The 20,526-nt window shown below is 42.0% G+C and overlaps 1 protein-coding gene across 2 annotated transcripts in view; it reads left to right on the forward strand.

Moving 5' to 3' along the window:
• The window catches only part of LYPD6 (LY6/PLAUR domain containing 6), a 128,186-nt gene extending 110,156 nt beyond the window's left edge, over positions 1-18,030 (forward strand). For both annotated transcript variants that reach the window (XM_029605446.1, XM_029605447.1), the window contains exons 3-5: positions 534-632; positions 12,460-12,590; positions 13,623-18,030. In XM_029605446.1, coding sequence (XP_029461306.1) covers positions 534-632; positions 12,460-12,590; positions 13,623-13,790 — 398 coding nt within the window. In that variant the 3' untranslated portion in view covers positions 13,791-18,030. The remainder of the gene's footprint in view (positions 1-533; positions 633-12,459; positions 12,591-13,622) is intronic.
• Positions 18,031-20,526: the final 2,496 nt, after the last annotated feature.

Consider the following 20,526-nt stretch of genomic DNA (forward strand, 5'->3'; position numbering starts at 1 on the left):
CATTGTCAGTGTAGGGTGGGTTTCCAGCCTTTAGTAAATATCCAATAAGCATAATAATAAGAACTAAGATAAGTGTTTGAAGTTATTGTCATTTTGTAATAATCACAATATTTGCATATGAGCTGGTTATATAACATAGAGAGCAATCACACCAAGAGAATTAAAGTGGAAAAAAGTTTTTACTTGCATGTAAAAATTAAAAAATTAAGTGATTTAAAAGCTGGCTATGACCAACTGCATTTCTAAGCTGGTCGAACACCATAATGATGGTGCATGATTACACTCAAGTATGCTGAGCCGATCCTATGGCCTTGTACAATTTTATATGATACCAGTGAAGGTGTTCCTACCCCTTAATAGTATAGTATGGTTACAAATACTATTTATACCTGGAAGCATTCAGAAACAAAAATTATGATTTAATGTGTAACAACTGGCTTTTAAAAAGACACATAAATAAGACCATGCTGTCTGTCTTAAAAGATGGGACTGTTTTCCCATGAATTCCAATTATTATTTGTTTCCTTTTTTAGCCACACCATATCCAGGTGGATTTAAATGCTTCACGTGTGAAAGAGCAGTAGACAACTACGAATGCAATCGCTGGGCTCCAGATGTCTACTGCCCAAGAGGTGAGTTTTACCTGATGTGGTGTGCTGTCTGATCGGGTGTCCTCAGAGCTGACCAAAACAGATTCATTTTCAGCGTGATGAGGACTGGAGAAAGAGATTCACAGCTGTCCTGAGCTGAGATGATTGCCCATGCAATTTGGAAGATACTTTAAGATCGCAAACTTTCATTCTGCTCCTAAAATACCCTGTGGTGTTAGATGTAGAAATGTGTGCTGAAAAAAACCCTTCTGTAATTCCTATCACTGTACTTTCAAGAACTGACACCTCAAGTGTGGTTTGCCTATCAGAAACTTCCTTTAGACCAGTGGTTCTCAAACGGTGTGTCGCCAAGCACCGTCAGCTGTGTTTCGCGCTTCCTGGCCTCCCTCTGCTCTTTCCTCCCTCTCCTCCACCCCAGCGAGAAGCACCCATTTCTTCGATGGACACTGCTTCCATTCCTGCCCGGGCTTATCAGCACATTCAAACCCGGAGGGGAACAGCAGCAGTGTTCATGGAAGTGAGCGGCTTGGCTTTTGGATGTGCTGTTGAGGTTCCCACCCCCACTAGTAATAAAAGCATGGAGCAGTTTATCAATTTGCTGGTGAGGCTCCCACCCCCCACCGGCAAGAAGAGAACGGCGCGGTTTAGCAATGTGCCAGCGAGGTTCCCACCCCCACCGTCAGGGCAAGAACGGCACGACCTGCTGACTGCCCGGCAGGCAGAGAGCTCCGCTTGGGTGCGGCAGCGTGATTTGATGACGCACCTGTGGGGGTTCCCAGGCCCCTCCGGCAAAATGAAAAATGGTGCGCTGGCTGGGTTTCCACCCTCTGTCTGTGGACCAAAAGCTTACCAGGAAAAAGAGGGAGTGGAGGAGGGCTGAGGGAGAGGGAAGGGGTCGTGGATGAGGTGAGAAGGGAAGGAAAGGGAAGGTGAAAAGGGATGGAAGGAAAAGGGGATGTGAGTAAGTGGGAAGATTAAGAAGCTGTGGGTTAATGAGGGAAGGAAGGGAAAGTGGGATCAGGCGAACCTCTACCGGGTATGCAATGGGAAGGCCGAGCCTCACCCGTAGAAAAAGAGCAATGGGGAACTGCAGGAGCACAGCCACTGACTGGTAGGCAAGGTCACACCAAAGAAGACCTGGCTGGACCAAGCAAGCAAGGAAGGGAAGGGAGGGAAGAGATTGGGATGAGAGAGTAGTGGGAGAAATGAGAGGGGAAGAGAGGGATGAGTGAAGTGAACAGGAGGAGAAAGGAGTGAATGAAGCAGTCTGAGAGGAGGAGGGAAAGAGATGAATGGGGCAAAGAGAAAGATGTGGAGTAGGGAGGGAAAGGAAGGAAGATGAGTGAATGAAAGGGAAGGGATGGGGGTCCCACACCTGGAGGGTGGAGGCAGCATTGGTAGAAAGGGCGAGACCCAGAGGGGGTCACTGCAGCCAAGGAAGGAAAGAGAGAGAGGGCCACACTGACTTCTCCGTTCTCCAGCACTTGCATATAGAGAGAGACAGGGGCTTTCAGTGCTTCTCTAGCTCTTTTGGCTGTATGAATCCTCTCCATGTTTGCCCTGCCTGCTCAGAGGAAGCTGGTGTGCCACACAACATTTTTGTTAATGTAGGTGTGCCTTGGGCTTGATAAGGTTCGGAAACACTGGCTTAAGGATGGCCCCTGAAAAGTGCATGATCTTGCTAAGGCCAACTGACAAGCGCAGAAATGTGCTCATCAGTGAAAAGGTGAGACTTCAGTGGATGATCACAAGAAGAAGAATGTACTAAAAGCACATTAAAATTAGTACAGACTAACTACCATTAGAATGCTCATCAATTAACATGTTATTTTTATCTTTATTCAAATTTATTAATTGCCTAAGAGATACTAGGTGATGTACAAATAAAACATACATAAAATCTAAAATTATGCATAGCATAGACATATGAAACAACAAGCAAAACCATCGAAAGATGTCAAAGGAAAAGCTTGACAAACAGTCCAGTGAGCTAATAAAATGCCTGTCTAAACAGCCAGGGTTTCAGTAGAGATTTAATTGTTTTCAAACTGTCCGCCAGTCTCAACGATTCAGGGGCTGCCATAGAGAAAGCACGGTCTCTGGTGCTAGAAGGCCTAGCGTGAAGTGGCGAGGGCACATCCAAAAGGCCCCTTTGAGAGCAGCGCGGTGGACGAGTGGGACAGTAAAAGTGCAACAAGGCAATACACCATGGGGTGACAGCAGAGGAGATCAGTTTGAGAGCCATGACTGGGACTTTGTACTTTGATAGGGAGCCAGTCGGTGAAACGGGAAGCCAGTGCAGGTCTATGGGCACAGGGGTGATGTGATCGTGTCTTTTGGTGCCGGAGATAAGTCGGGCGGCAGCAGCATTAAGCAGCAGTAGTTGAAGAGGTTTTAACGTAACCACAGGTAAACCAATGATGTCAGGAATTAAGTGCAAACGAGACAGTCTCAATCACAGTCAAGTTCAGATGGCTCTTAGAATGAGGACACTGAATCAACAGACACTGGGTTTTAGAAATATTGAGAGACAATTTGTTAAAGAATAGCCACCTCTTAATGGTCGACAGGCACAGATTAACCAGTTCCATCGCGTCTTTCCAGGACGGTCGAACCCGTACGAAAAAACTGGATGTTGTATGCTTAAAGTTTTTACCCGTCACACACGCCAGCCAACACTTTACACAGGGGAGCTAAGTAAAGATTAAAAAGCATAGCTGAAAGGGCCGACCCTTGTGGCAGGCCAGGCGCAATTTCAGACCAGTATGAGTATTTATTATCGTACTCAACCCGTTGATACCGATGTGAAAGAAAAGAGCTGAACCATTGCAGGACTGGACCAGAAATACCACATTCATGTAATCGGTGTAAAAGAATAGCGTGGTCTACTGTGTCTGTGATGTCTAAAGAGACCAAGATGTAGCTATCGTCTGAATCCAGGCCTCATCTAAGTGTGTCCAGGAGAGACAAAATTAATAATTCAGCACCGAATGACCTCCTGAAGCCATACTGGTATAAAGTCCAGAATGCAGGGCAAAATGTGTCCTGTCTAGTACATTTGTGAATTGTTTAACACATCTGCATATGCTGCACAGGTTCATAGCATGCTAATGACCTTACTGGTCATCAGAGTGCTACGTACTAAGAGCCTCCTGAGTAGAACTGATGAACTCATTAAGAGACCTGGTTATTAAAGGTTTTTCCTATCTTGGATCTGTGGGCAAAATGCTTAATAAATAGGGCCCTAAATGTAGCTCCTAGCAGCTTATTAATGGTGGAAAGCAATGTCCCCGGCAATCCCCCTAACAAGTTATAAGGGCCAAGAGAAGCCCCCCGACCCTACCTTCATATAACAAGCCCCCCTGAGACCACCTCAAAAAAGCCAATTACCACCCTTTTCCCGGACCCTTGGAAAAGGGCCCCCATCCTGAACTAGCAGGAGGGCAGTCTCTTACCTCTTTCCAGCTCAGCATCCGTCACTCATCTGGTGCTGTCTAATGGCGCCTCCAACTTTGAAAGATGGTAGCAGCGGTTTATCCGCGGTGAAGAAGGGTGGAATACTGCAGCAATTCTAAAAATTGCCTTGAGACAGCCATTGGGCGAAATGTTGGCTAACGTCCATCGGGGCATTCAACCTTACAGCTTTTGGGAATCCAGCTTTGTGGCTGAACGAATTGAGTTGATACATCGTGACAACAAGATAACGTCTTTTTTGAAAAATTTTAATATGGATGTTTAAATATTCAGCCTAATAGTACTGGGCTAACCAGCCACACAATTTTAAATTTGAGAGGCACAATGACTACACAACAATAATTTCAAAAAAGAAAAAAAAATATTGGAAATTGAATATACAAGAATTGTAGTAAAAGAGTCAAAAGTGGAGATGTTTTAAGACCTGTGACTGACCTACCGCTGAGTATGCTTGCTGTGCTCCATAGAGAACAATGCACACGTGGTTCTGAGGTCTTTTTCCTCCTTGTGTAAAGTATTCCTTTGAAGAATATTTGTTCAGTTTTTGGATAAGTACTTGTGAAAGCAATTTGTGTGTTTGGCTCAGACTTTGAGCCATATACATGAAGTTCATATTTTAAGGCAGTGCCAGATGAGGGATGGATGCCGAGCCAGTAGGAGGTATGGTAGGGACCGCCGGCTCAGCGCCTAGGAGGTCTTTGCAAGAGTCAAGGAAGTGAATTGGGGGCATGATTTTTGGAGGGTCTAGGAAGGCTAAAGTACTTCCTTAGGGAATGCTGTTAACCTTAAGGTTTGCATCAGTCAAAAGCTAACATTTATTTATCTTGTATCCAGATTTTAAGCAGAGGGCTTTGACATGGCAAGTCAGAGAGTAGTTTTGTGAATCTCAGGGGATTGCTCAGCCTACTTAGCCCACAGTAATTTGTCAGAAAAAAATATTTCAGTTCTTACAATGTTCCCATGTTACACACTGTAGAAGGTAAAGCAAGGTCTTCACTATAACGGATATATTGATTAAGTACATGGGGGGGGGGGGGGGGTGAAGAAATGAAATAAAAACTGCTTTTGACAAAACATATCAAGCCCATGATATTTAGCTCATATCAGATTGCATGACGAGAAAAGCAGGCATTCATGCTTGGGAATATCCCTGCAGGCTTTAAAAAATCCCCTTCACCTTGGCAAAATCCCTGTGTCACGTAAATGACCAAATACCTGGAGACATTCAGCCCGCAGCATTTTGTCTCAAGCTGCAAAAATTACATTCAGGCCAGCTTGTGCCTTGACTCTGTCTCCCAGGTATTTATTCCTGGGCTTGATTTTTCACATGCCTTGGATTTCTGGAGAATAGACACCTATTGGGGTGGTGTTTTCTCTCCTCTTCAACCCTTTGCAGTTTACTTTTGAGAATCAAAGTACAGTTTAGATGTGCTCGGAAAGTCAGAACACATCATTGCCTGCTCAGACTCTGGTAAACGAAGGTCTCAAAATCTGAGCGCCTTGGTTCGGCTTCATAAACTGAATGGGCTCCCCCCGGGGTAAGTGCAGAGCCTGGTACTTCTCTGTTCTTACCAGGGTTTGGTGACGGTATCTCCTCCTTTCAGATTTGCCGGAATCTCTTCTGCTTGATAGTTATGTGACCTTTTCCTTCAATGGTCTGTGTTAAGTGGTAACAAAAGATAAGAGAATTCCAGTCTGTGCAGATACTGTCAGTCAGATATTTTTCACACCAGAAGGAATAGAAGAAAAGGTAGTTTTTTCAAGGTTATCATTGTTGAGCTTTTATTTGTTTATGTGTTTATGTGTTTATTTATTTATTTTTAGGTGGGGGAATGTAGGTGTTTGTAATTTTGGGCATAAATTTCCACTGATTATTATTGAACACTTAGGGCCAGATGTACTAAAGGGGTTTTTTTCCCCATTTTTGTCTATGAGAAAATGCGTGACATATCTGGTCCTTGATGTAAATAATATATTGAATTATGAACCATGATCTGCTGCTTTATACTGTTAATGTGCTGAGTGGAAAAATAAGCTGTTTGCTTTAGTGTGACGATCATGAAAGTGTAGCAGTATATGCTAGAGGCTTCACATTATAACGCTGCTGGTCGTATTTTATGACACCTTTGTTCTAGTCCTTGACATCTGTTTAACAGAGACTGACGGTTTTACAGTTCTGTTTCACTTTTGACCTCCAAGTATCACAAGTCCTTGACTTCTGATGGTTGGAGACTGAGCTAAAATGTGTGGGTTTTTTTGTTTTTAGCTGTACAGGCTCTTGTGAGGGAGAGCTGGTGAGAGAAAGAGCAAAGACATTTTAATCTCCTATGGAAATATATTAGGGTCAGGGAATTTTTTAGAGGACATTAGTAGAAAAATGATAACATTTTCTGGCAGAGAGAGGGATATGTTCAGACCAGTTTCTCCCTAAAAACGTAAGTTCAACAGCAGTGAAGGGGTCTTGGGAATAAACTGAGAAGAAAGCTACCGTAATGTATAAGCAGCCTTGATACATGTTTTTGGCTGGTTACAGGCAGTGCACACAATGTTCTTGAGTATGCAAAGTTTGCTTTAATTTCTCTGTTTACTAAGAGGCCTGTTAGTGCAATATTTAAATATACAAAATATTCTTAGCCTTGTTCTGGCCATTAGAACCATTTCCTATTGCAGAATTGTTTTAGCTGAGATCCTGGGAACCTGCAAAAATTAATGTAAATGCTAGAGAAAGAATAGGTTTGAATATGATCCTGCAGTAAATATTTTATATGCAGGATGTTGATGATGCGATATTTTTCACTGCTGTCGTAAGTAGAGTTGCCATATTTGGAGAATTAAAAACCCAGATACTTTATGAGCAAGGCCTGGTGAGGAGCAGGTGTTCGCTTTCATGGATGGCTTCTTTCTTTTTGTCATGTTACAATGATTCTCAGAAACACAGTCGTACAATTTTGCATCACTAATGAGGCAGGCTTCAATTAGAAGGATCTCAAGCTAAAATAGAAGCTCACATTAAGCTAGAAGTTCAGAACTAGAGCCGAAGATAAATGAATTGCCCATCTACCAAGCTGTGTAGCTTGCTGACTGCCAGCATGGTGCATGGGCTAATGCAAGTCCTACAGAATAATTTAGCTTTTTGGTAGGCAGAGAGGTCAAACAGAAACATATGGCAAGTCTAGTCATGAAATAAAGTGGCTTGCCATTTAGTAAAAGCATCGAGAAGGAGCATTTCAAATTCTTTTCAGATCTTATTCTCCAAAGATTTTGCCCAGACATAAACATGGAACGGGAAAATGATTTTGGTAAATGAGTTTAATGAGAAATTGTAAGTCTTCTGTTTCATGTTTAGAGGTCTTGAAATTTGATTGTTATGCATATCACTGTAAATCAAGAGCTAATCAAAAGGATGACAAACCTCTGATGCTTTTATTGCCTGATAAATAGTTTGGTTCATTATCTTCCCTAAATGCCTATAAAGGTGAATTTTAAAAGCCCCACATGCGAATCAATTAGAGATTGCGCAAATATGTCGGCCTGGCACGCACCAAGCGGATTATAAAAGCCGCCTGGATACGTGCGAATCTCCCGCAACACACACGTCCCAAAAAAGGGTGGGACATGGGGGTGATCTGGGCAGGGCATGGGCAGTACATGGGCATTTCGAGACTTGAGCCAGAAATTTGAACGTAAATACTTAATGCGATCCGACGCACGCCGAGGTTCCCTGCTGCGATAACTTTATTTCTGCTATGGATGGCGTGAAAGTAAAAAAAAAAACCAAAAAAACTAACGAGCCATGTAAATGGCTGGGATAACTGGGGGGTGGAGGGTATGGAGCAACTGGTGGGGGGGGGGGGGTGCATAGGCTATCAAACCAGGGGGGGATTGGAGGACCTAGCTGTTAACTGGATGAACTGGGGAGGAACTGGTAAAACTGGCCTATGGCGTCAGAGCGTGACCCTTTTAAAATTTCCCCCACTTACAAGGTATAACCGGCTTTTACACACACGGGCGTGTGTCCACTTAAAATCAGGCACAAGCGTGTGGCCAGGCTGTTATTTAACATGCGTGCATTTTATAAAACAGCCACGTCCCTGGGTGCGGGCCAGTGAATGTGCACACATTGGGGTGGATTTTCAAAGGGTTACGCGAGTAACCCCGAGAATCCGCTCCTGTGCGTGCCAAGCCTATTTTGCATAGGCCCGGCGACATGCGCAAGCCCCGGGACGTGCATATGTCCCAGGGCTTGAAAAAGGGGGAGGGGCGTGAATGCGGCGGTCCAGGGGCGGGGCGGGGGCAGGGCTGGAGCCTCCATTTGCCGCTGTGCCCGGGATTGCGGGCTGGCCGTTGGCTGGCGCATACAACCTACTCCTGCCCAGAGGCAGGCACAACTTCTAAGTTAAAGGTAAGGGGGGGGGGGGGGTAGGTAGGGCTGGGGGGCAGGTTAGGTAGGGGAAGGGAGGGGAAGGTGGGGAGGGCGGAAAGAAAGTTCCCTCCGAGGCTGCTCTGATTTCGGAGTGGCTTCAGAGGGAACGGAGGATGGCTGCATCCCCTTGCTCGCGCTGACCCTGGACTTTATAACATGCACGTGGCTGCACGCGCATGGTATAAAATCGGGCGTAGATTTGTATGCGCCGGGTTGCGCGCACAAATCTATGCCCGCACGTAAATATCCGGCCCATTATGTGCGTCATAATGTAAAGTGAAAAGTATGTGAAGCTGAGTTCCTCCGGAAGCTCCTAGCTCCAGAATAACATCTGGTATAAATTCATTCTCTCTTTGTACTGCTGAAAATGATGAAATAATATAACTCTAGAGTAGTTAAGAAATTAAAATGAAAATGTATTAGAACATTTTGGGACAAATTTAAATGTCAGAGTAGGGTAGAAAAGTACAAAGTGCAAAAGCACAGTTTTGAAACAGGATCTATTTTGGCCATTGATTTCATTTCCTGCAACTTCTGGCAGGGAAAAAAAAATGTGTTTTGGCAGTTTTTGCAAAATAGAGAGAGTCCCATACCTGTTTCTTCTTAATATTGTTAATAGAGTCCAAGAAATAGCAGAATCTATAATGTTATTCTGGTCATATTGCCTTTTGTAGTATTTCCAGTTTTACAATAGCCCCCCAAATGGAGGCCTCATTAGAATGATTGCTTCTATTTTTCTGTATTAAAGTAAATTTAATTTGTTTTCTTCTTTACTGTTTGACATTTCATATATGTCAACATTTGACTGAATTTTGGAAAAATTTTGAAAATAAAGAGTTAAAAAAAAATGTGTTTTGGTACAGATGTTTGCATCCTAATAGCCAGAGACAGGTTCAGGAGCAAAAGGTCTTGTTAAATTAATCTAATCGTGGTTTTTTTTTTCTTTTCTATCAAGAGACACTTGAATTAGGAAAGAGTGATCCCTAGAATAATTTAAACAAGAACTTTAATGAGCAAAACAGGAAAAATTTAAGAATCACTACCTCTGTAGACCCCATCATGGGGCAGAAAGAACAAAGAAATATCCAATCAGAAAATTCCATTATTTAAAGCCAGAACCTTAAGCTCATGTGACAGCCTTACTAACTGGAACACATTATTTATATAAAATCCTCAAATTGTACAGGATCAAGTGGCATCTTGAAACTTAACAATGCATTTATAAGGAAATTTAAGTAGGAAGGTGGCTCCCATAGATAATACTCTCTCTTTCTTTAAAATAAAATGTTCATATATTCCACATCTGGGAATATTGAAATCCTGTGTCCTAGAAAATTGGAATCCTTAAGATAAAAAAAAAAAATTAAGATCCATTGCTTATCTGATTACCAGGAGTACTCCACTAAAAGAGTAGCCTTCCCTTATATTTCAGAGAAGATTCTTCTAAAAAAACCCCAAAAACAGTTAGATCCAAAAATTCAGAAACGTTGACAGAATTACAGGTGAATTTTCAATGAAGTTGTGCATGTAAATGCAACATACTACTGTAGCAATTTTCAAAAGCCATGTACTCGCATCAAGAGCACTTAACATGGGTAAAACCTATTGGCAATTCAATGGCATACTGTGCATTATAACAATTTTCCAAAGCCTATTTACACAGGTAAAATGCATTTATACATGTAAAACCCAGTGTTAAGCATGTAAATGCTTCTGAAAATCAGGCCCTTAATTTTTATATTAGGTAAATAGACCTTTAAGAAGTCCAAATAGAATTTCCTGATCATCTCCATAGAAGGAATCAATGGACACTTATGAAAATTCAAAAACCTTAAATTAAGCCTTTTAACATAATTCCCTAGGTTTTCAACGCTCCTGGGCAGACACTGATTATCTTTTGATTAAAGCAAGATTAGTTCCATACAATTCTGAACATTTTTTCTTTAAGTTAGAAGTTGTTTTCCTTGATTAACCTGGGCAGACAAACTTCCCAAAGATCTCATCAGAGAGCCTGCCTTATAGGTTGCTGTCCATAAAACATCTGGAATTGTAACTGCGCGCGCAAGTTATAAAATCGGGTATACATGTATGCCACGCACACTCCTTTTAAAATCTACCCCTATGGATGTTATGTTGTACTCCTGCATTGGACCTGGGGGTTATAAATATTTTTAAATAAATAAATGAATAAAATAGAGCTCAGTCTTGAATGATACTGGTTTTATTTTGATACCTCTAGTGAGGCCTAAGTTAATAATTTCATTTTATTTTGAATATGGTAAAATCATATTTTGAAAAGGATCAAAGAGTAAAAATTTAAAGTTGAGTGGTTCATGAATACATAATTTTAGAAATATTTCATAAATTATTAAATAAAGACTAATGGGTCAATTGTAAAAAAGGTACGCATGGGGGAAAATGGTGGTTATGCGCGTGGTGCATTTTAGAAGGGGCCCGGACACGCACAAGAGCCAGGTCTCTTCCAAGGGGCAGGCCGGGGAGTGGGGAGGGGCGGGACAGGGGGCGGGACAGGGGGCGGGACAGGGGGCGGGACAGGGGGCGGGCTGGCACAGCGATATTGATCACCCTGAAGTAAGTTGAAAAACAAGGATGGAAAAAAAAAAAAGGTACGATTTAGTGGTTGGGGAGGAGAGGGGAAGGGGAAGGGAGGTTAGGAAAGGCCGGGGAAGGCTGCGATGCATCACCACATAATCCCCCCCCCCCCCTTGTGCACACAGATTACAAAATCTGGTGCGCACGGCCCGGTGATTTTATAACAGGCGCGCGCCGGGAAGCGTGCACACATGGACGTGCGTGCGCACCCACGAAAAGCTACCCCTAAGTTTTTTGACATTGTGGTGATTACAGGAAGTCTAATGCTCAAGGTTCATTTTTTTTTTATCTGGGTAGTAGAGTCTTCCTGAATTCTTATTTGCCACTGCTGACCTCTTAAGGTTTGGTAACAGCACCCCCTGGCCGAGTTGCACTCTCCTGCCTCTTGTTTTCCCATGCACTATCATTTCTTCTCTCAGGAGCACAAGCTTTATATTATTTTATTTATTTATTTATACATTTTTATATACCAACATTAGATCAGTGATGTTACATTGGTTTACAGATAACAGAAAGGAAATAAGCGGGGGGTACTTATTTCTTACAGTGAAACGTATTTCTAGCAATGCAACGAAATGAAACATAGATTCTTGCGTATTTCTGACGAGGCAACATAATAAAACGTATTTCTAACAATTTTTTGGGGAGCAGCACAGATCTGGTGCTTCAGTGTCCAACTCAAGCTAGACTGCAGTGTGATAACATCGTTTGACATTCTGTCTTCATGGCTTTCGTTCCCACTTTCCCTCATAAACCCTTCTGGCGAGTTCTTTCCATGCCTGATGCCATATATCTGACATGTGAAATGGAAATTACTGTCTATAGAAAGATTCTGGGTTTGCTGTTTACAATGGCCCTAGTGGTTACACTGCAGAATAACAATCTTACAAATAAAACTCCGGTCCCTTTGAAAGAAAATGGTGGATGAATTCCTGGAAGATGAACACATCCATGGGAAGGGTATTTTAAATGCTGGGGAGTGCTTGCTTTTAAGGAAGGAAGGCTTGTCTTCCAGCGAGTGAAGTTGTTTGACTGTGACAGTATTTCCTGTTGCCTTCTACTATTTCACCACTTTGGAATTGCAAGAGACAGATGAAGGTTTAGGCTCAATGGACTTTGTTCAAGCCCAACCCACATTATTACTGTGTTACCAGTATGGAGCAGTGTAATTTCCCCATTGGTTGACCTTTGCTCCATCTTTTCATTCGTAAATTTTGCACGGTTCTCATTTGCTCTTCACCAGCTAGGCTCCAAGGATCAACAATTCGTTGTAGAAAGCTGATTGCGTTCGGGTTTTTTTTTTCTCAAAAACATTTTTTTTTGTTCCTTCCTTGGCAGAGACAAGATACTGTTACACGCAGCATATCATGGACACTAATGGAGAAAGTATATCTGTAACCAAGCATTGTGTATCACTTGAGAGGTGTTTATCTATTGGATGCAAGGAATCAAAACAGGACGGACACCAGGTAAATGAGCTGTGCCCGGTTCACCCACGCAGAACACTCTGGGAAGATTTTTATCAAGGCTTTACGTCACTTTTGTTCCTATGCAAAAAAACCAAAACAAAACAAAAATTTGCTTAATTGTCCATCAAATTATCCCAACGACAAGTCCAAGATGGTGAATTCACCAATCTAATTCTCCCAATTACAGCATTCCCAATAAATTTAATATGTTTTTGACCACAGAGCAAATTTTATAGAGATTTTGTACAAATTTTCATTAAACAATGTTGAGCGTCTTAATAACTTAACCCTTATTCTGTCGTATAGAAGGGTCTTCATACCACCCTTATATCTCTCTCATTGCAACTTCTTTGAGAACCTCGCTGTTCTCTGTGCACCTCAGGCTCAGCCCCTCCCTTTTTCTTCCCTGCAGGATGCCTGAAGGGGAAGGGTTGGCTCTTAAACCTGAAAAGAAGTGCCAGAACTGTGGTTCCACCCTGTTCCCCCACAAATTAAGCCCTGGTTGAGCCCTAAAAAAAGCACTGTAAAAGTTTAACAGGAATGGTGCAGAGAAGGGCAACCAGAATGGTGTGCAGTCTCTGCACATGAGATTTAAGGACCTAAATATGTATACCGGAGAGGAGAGGAGAGACAGGGAGCGTATAAGATGCATAAGAGACAAACCTTTTCCACTAGAAAACAAGTTATAGAACTAGGGGTCATAATGTGAAACTCCAAGTGGTTAGACTCAGGAACATCAGGAAATATTTTTTCAGGACTGCCCTCCCGGAGGAAGACAAAAATGATAACAGAATTCAAGGGGGCGTGGGATAAATACACAGGATCCCTAATGGCAAGAGGATGGAAATGAAGCACAGGATAACCTGTGGTAACTTTTCTATACGGGGATAGCCTGCACAAAAGTGGCAGTTAACAGCCCTGAACCCCTTGCTGTGTAGACAGGATGGACCATTTTAGTCTGTATCTGCTGTCATTTACGGTGCAACTGTGTTCAGGAATGCAAGATCTAACAGGACATTATCTTTTTTGTAGATCTGCACTTCCTGCTGCGAAGGGAATATCTGCAACCTGGCGTTACCCAGGAATGCAACTGATGCAGTGTTTGCAACCACATCTCCTATAAATAAGACTGAAAGACATTTACATCCCATACTTCTCATCTTGACATGCTTCAGTTTGATATGGTGGACGACTACGTAGCAGTTTTTATGGTTTCGTGTGTGTAGGGGAAAATAAGCATGGCTGAAGAAAATGTATGTAAATATTGGACCTCATTTTTCCACACGCAAAGATGCAGTTTTTCATCCAAGAAACAATCAGTTTTTACTATTTGAGAAATGAAGCGATGAAAATCATTATACTTTGAATGCTTCGGAGGAGAATATAAACAAATCATTTCAGCTTGTGGAACAGTGTTTTAAACGTTTCCAGACTTGTTTAACTAGCACAGGCTTGCATTGACTGTGGAACTGAAATTTGATTCTCCTAATATTGCAAATTACAGGCCAACATTAAGTTATAGCCTAATTGTTATAAAACTCTTTGTGTTGCTGTCTTCATTTGGTTAGTGCATGGAGTTAATTTGATTAAGTTCAAATTACAACAGCAGCATTTGGGTTCTTGGCTTTTTTTTTTTTTAAAGAAAAGCCATCTAATGAATCCGTCCCTTTTAACACCATTTCTACCAGCTCATTGCTCCAGAGTTGCTCACTTAAATGAAAGAAATGTTGCTGTGCCACGGCAGGTCTTCTCTGTAGCCCTGGTCTCCTGAATTAAATGTGGAACTGTGAGGCTAGTGGTGTCATTTTACAAGATAGAGAGATTGGGTCTTATTCCAAAAGGACTTTTTCCCTATTGTGTGCCTGTGGAAAAAAAAACAAACCAACTTTATTGAATAGGCCCATTGTGTGATTGGGAATAGGTTTCTTATACGGTTTAGAAATTAATTTTTTAGCACTTTGAAAGTGTTTTCTACCTGACAGGCATTATTTGGAGAGCTAGGTGCTCAAGAGCAAAAGCAGTTGTACAAGATGAAAAAGTTTCATTAAGAGAAATTCTCTTATAAGTGTACATTCTCCGTGATTTTATTAGCATTGATCTAAGATTCTTCACAATTTCTGTGTTATACTGATGTAGTATAAATTGGAGCTGATTGGTTTTAATAGCCTGGCAGTAATTCTTTGAAAATGTCCATTCCCTAAGGGTCACTGTTCAGAATGATTAAAGTAGTTTGGTTGCCTTGAATGTATGGAATGCATGAGGTTTCTGCTCTTATTCTGATTCCTGCAGTAGTCACCTTGGCGTTAGGCATGAATTTTAAGTTCAGGGGCTTCAGCTCCAGTCCTCAAAGGCTGCAAGCAGGACTGGTTTCAGCTTAATCAAGCTATGCTGGTATCTGAACACGTTTGATATATGTTCATTGCATTCCCGAAAATCAGACCTGTTTTTGTGGCCTCCATTGAAGACCCCCTGCTGTACTAAATGGCTTGATTAGACAAAATTACAGCTTAATTGCTTATTGCTGGTCGTGAAACATGTTGACTCATGCTTTATCAACTTTTACAATAGACTTTGGTGAATGAAAATATCAAACATTTATTGGATAATGAAGTGCAGTAATAAACCACTGCCTTTGTACGCTCATATGTTTTATCTGGGCATAACTTAGAACTGTTGTCTTGGTCACTTTTTACAGTTTAAATAAATCTGCAGAGCTTTAATTTTTGCTTGCCCTTCCATAATGAAAGCCCAGATTTTTACCTTTCATTTAGGATGGAAGAAAGCCTTTACTATATTTTGCCCCATTTTAATTTTGATTGTCTTACATTCATAGGTAGTTTTGAATTCCCTTTTAGGACCCTGCTCCTAAAATTACTGACCCAGTAGTTGAAAGACAAGAAGACAAGAATTCCTTGTTCAAGACCTATCCAGTTTGGCCTGGATAGGACATGATCTCATGATAGAAAAGACAGAAACCCTTCTAAATTCATCTTCTTAGTGCCAGCTGTTGTATTATGTTACACTGTGCACAAAAACCAGTGTGCATAACAATACAAATTGAATGCCTCTGTTATTCAGACATAGTGAAAATTATGAAGCTGCACGCATTTCTAATTTGGGTGAAAGATGTTTGTAAAAACTTGTATTTATTTGTAATATCTTTGCTCTAAGAGTGAATGTAAACTTTTTTTTATACTAACCTTGTTTATATTTCTGGAGCTTACCATTGCCTGTAAATCATGTATACAGTATTTATTTTTATACATAAAAACTATATGTACTATAAAGTCAATTTTTAAAGGAAGTGTACCAAATTAGAATTTTTAGTAAAGTAGTCTATTTTTCCCCTAAATCATCTATAAATATTTGTTAAAAAAAACACGTTGGGGTGGTTGGATCCCCAACCACGAGCAGCCTCACCCACCTAGTGCGACCTGGATGCCGCCAACGCTGGCTTCCGGTGTGGCCTGGGGTGGCGACCAACATTGTCCTCCGCTTTGCGGCACGGGACCTCCAACTCCTGTTGCTGTGCAGCGGGAGGTTGCCGCCGTCGCTGACTCCTCTTCACGGCTGAAGTGCTGCTGCCGCTGCCAAGCCACTGCTGTTCCCATCTTCTTGCGGCTGGGATGCCGCCGATGCCTCTGCCTTCTCTGTGCAGCTGGGAGGCTGCTCGATGCCTGCTGCTCTAGGCATGCATGCACACCTCTGCTTTGAATTTAAATGGCCTGTGGCGGGAAAAGCCCCATGGCCCTCCTTGATGATGTCATCACCTTGTCCTGTCTGCAGCCCCATTAAGGGGCTCTCTGCAAGTTCCTCGGGGCCTTCGCAACAGATCCTCATGGTTGTCCATGGCTTTTCATCCTGCAAGGTCTTCCATGGTCATCTCCTTGTCTTGATGGTCTTCATGTTCTTCGTTGGATGTTCCTGTTCCACATTCCTGTTTTCCTTGTTAGAGCTCCTTCATGTTGCCTGTTCCATGTTCCTGGTCTCTCGTCAGTTCCTCATCCAAGTCTTCTGAAACTCCGCCTCATCTGAATCTTCAATCAAGTTCCTGATGTCTGGTCTTCGTTCCAAGGTCAGTCTTCTTGATTCTCCCTTATCCTTCCTCCAGCATGCCAATGTTATGGTCTGTGTCCAGCCCATGGGGGATTGTATAGGGCGCTTCCTGGCACAGGGCCTGTTTCCAAGTCCATCTTTGCTGGATCAAGTCCTCGGACTCCATCCTTGTTTTTAGAGTTCTAAGTCAAGTCTCGAGTTCCTAGTCATGTTCCTAGTTCTGGGCTCATGGAGCTTGTCCAGCCAGTGGATCGCCATGTTCCTCATTCCAAGCCAAGTTCCTCATTCCAAGCCATGTTCCTTGTTCCAAGTGATGTCCTGACTCCTGTCCTCCTCCAAGTCTCAGTCCTGAGCCTGTCCTGATCCCCAAGTGGTTCACAACCAGCCCATGGGGGGAAGGGGGGGGGGCTGTGTAAGGTGTGCTGAGGTGCAATGCACCAGGAAGCTGAACTCTTTCCTCAACCTGAGCCTTCGTCCATGTTCCTTGTTCCAAGAGTCTTTGTCCCAAGTTCCAAGTCTTTGTCCAAGTTCCAGGAGACTTCGTCTCAAGTTCCAAGTCTTCCAAGTTCCATGTCATGCTATGCCCTCCCCTCTGCCTTCATCTGTCCTGATGCACAAGCCGCTCCCAAGTGGCAGGTCCGAAAGGGTTATCGAGTGACCGGAGGGCTACCTGAGTTGTTGGGTTTTACTCTGTGCATGCAGGTTCAGCGGAGGTCTGAGAGTTCCAAGCTATGTTCTAAGCCCAGCCATGCCTGGTTATGCTTGCCTCCCACTGTGTGTAACTTAGAGCTCCACCCTGGGGTCGTGCCATGGTCCAAGAGCTCATTCTCTCTCTCAAGCAAGTGACCGCATTCCTTGCGCTCGCAACACTACTATAGTAAGTTGTCCATATGCTTCTTCTTCATGAAGAAACCACATAAGGAAATAATACAGTAAACTAATTAAACACAAGCGTTTGAGCTTTGAAAGCTATTTCTTGTGACTAGACTTTTCAGGTGTATGCAGCTTGTGTGCAACTTGCTTTCAAGATACAGTGCACACTTGGACCTAAATATCTGGGAACTACACCACACATTACTTTTCAGAACATATAAAAGAATTGAAAAAAATGTCCATCAAAGATAATTTATGAATTTGTCAGCTGAAAACTGTCCTCAGAGGCCTTGTTAAACTTTGCACTGAACCCTTGTACATTTTCTGTCAGGGGCTTCCATCTCCAATCCTGGAGGACCACAAACAATCTGGTTGCAAGGTAACCAAGATGAACTTTGATCTTAGACCATGTGGGGTCAATTTTAATAGCTTTGCTTGTGCTAAAATGCCCACATATGTGAGTATTTGGACCACAGATGAGCAACGTGTATTTTAAAAACCGGAAATTACATACGTGTATACGTGTACACAAGTAAAAGATAAGGGGTGGAGGTGGGGGCGGGGGCAGGGCATGGGTTTTCCAGGATGGGGCCAAATGTTACCTGCGTAACTCTGTATTTTAAAACCAGAGGCCATAACGCACAGTGGCTTCTTAGCTGCATAACTTTACTGCTGATCCTGATGAGGAACAAGTCTGCAGATCTCGGGTTTTTGGGCTTACACGATAGGGTGAGAGGTCCAGGTCAACTGGGAAGCATGCAGCATGAAGAACCAGAGGGGTCTCCATGACCTTGAGATTGACTGGGCAAACTGGTGGCCTAATTGGAAAAACTGGGAATGTCCCTCACGCAAGCATGTTTTAAAATCCACTTACATACATGTATTAAAGCTGGCAAAGTCCTATGGGAGATATATGAAATAGGTTTGCTCAAGTAACCTCTTAAAATTAGGAGCATACTTATACACAGTAGGTATATTTTAAATCATACACAAGTGTGCACATGCTTTAAAATTCAAGCTTATCTCCGCGCGCCGATATGTGCATGTATGGGTACACGCACACTTGTTTTAAAATTAGCCTGTATATATGCAAATACATCTAATAAATATTCAGTGTGGATATCCCGAAGACAAGATGTGGTTGTGGTTCTTGCTAACAACTCCTGGCTTCACAGTGGTAAATAAATTCTCAGTTTGCACATTACAGTTAATCCAGCTGATTGGTAAAATTCCATCATGTTCTCATTTAAGTGTGGTCAAAAGCTGGAAAACTCTTAATTGAAGATTATCTTCTCCCTTCAATAATAGTTTCTTGTGCGTGATTGACAAGATTGCCAGCTCTTATGCTGACTTGCCTGTTCTGTAAATACATAGATTATTGCATTCAGCTAGTACCGATCTGTGGAACTTGGATCAGTTTCTCTTTGATTTCAGTTTTAGAACCCACCAACAAAAGTATTTTGGATAAGAAATCAAATTGCATTCTGCAGAAGGACATCACAGTCAGGGCTCAGAGCAGCACATATTAATTTGTTCACATATTCACATGACCTTAAGCATTGTTTCCTTTTTCCTTCACAAAATTATTGCTTTGAACCACATTTATAAAGCAGCTTGGAGAAGAGATGGCTGAGGGAGGATATAATAGAGGCCTAATAACATCATGAGAGCATTAGAACAGGTAAATGTGAATCCGTTTTTTACTCTTTCAATCCATGAAGTTAGCAAGTAGCACATTTAAAACATATTGGAGACATTTATTTTTCACTCAATGCACAATTAAGCTTTGGAGTTCATTGCCAGAGGATGTGGTAAAGGCAATTAGCGTAGCTGGGTTTAAAAAAGGTTTGGACAAATTCCTGGACGAGAACGCCATAAACTATTAATCAAGCTGATTTGGGGAATACCCACTGCTGATTACTGGCGTTAGTAGCATGGGATTTATTTAATGTTTAGTTACTTGTATCCTGGCTTGGCCATTGAAGCAGGATGCTGGGCTTGATGGATCCTCAGTCTGATCCAGTAGAGCAAATTCTTATATTCTTAGCTATGCTATTTGATTGTAACTACATTAAAACAGCATCTGTCTCAATGAGTGTATGAAATGACTAAAATTAAGAGCAAAGCACAATCTCCTTATATAACGAGCCAAGTGGTGTGTAGCTACAGTACTTGGGAAAATATACAGAGAGATCTATGAAAAGTCATAAGAACATAAGGCTTGCCGTACTGTGTCAGACTAAGGGTTCATCAAGTCCAATATCCTGTTTCCAACAGTGACCAATGCAGGTCACATATACCTGGCTGGATCCCAAGGTGTAGATAGATTCCAAGCTGCTTATCCCAAGAATAAGCAGTGGATTTCTGCAACTCTACCTTAATAATTGTTAATGGACTTTTTCTCCAGGAACTTGTCCAAACCTTTTTTAAACACAGATATACTAATAGCTTTTACCACATCCTCTGGCAACGAATTCCAGTACTTAATTACACATTGAGTAAAAAAAATATTTTCTCTTATTAGTTTTAAATGTATTACCCAATAACTTCATTGTGTGTCCCCAGGTCTTTGTACTTTTTGAAAGAGTAAACAACAACAAGATTAATGTTTACTCGTTCCATTCCACTCATTATTTTATAGACCTCTATCATATCTCCCCTCAGCCGTCTCTTCTCTAAGCTGAAGCGTCCTAACCTCTTTAGCCTTTCTTCATAGGGAAATTGTTCCACCCCCTTTATCATCTTGGTCGCCCTTCTCTACCTTTTCTAATTCTGCTATATCTTTCTTGAGATGTGGTGACCAGAACTAAACACCATGGAGTGATACAGAGACATGATATTCTGACTTACTGTTCATTTTTTTCCTTATAATCCCTTGCATTCTGTTTGCTTTCTTGGCTGCTGCTGCTGCACACTGAGCAGAAGATTTCAATATATTTTCAACAATGACATCTAGATCATTTTTCTGAGTGGTGCCTCCTAATGTGAAACCTTGCGTCACTTTGTA

Source organism: Rhinatrema bivittatum, chromosome 6 (genome assembly GCF_901001135.1).
Source record: "Rhinatrema bivittatum chromosome 6, aRhiBiv1.1, whole genome shotgun sequence".
Classification (NCBI taxonomy): Eukaryota; Metazoa; Chordata; class Amphibia; order Gymnophiona; family Rhinatrematidae; genus Rhinatrema; species Rhinatrema bivittatum.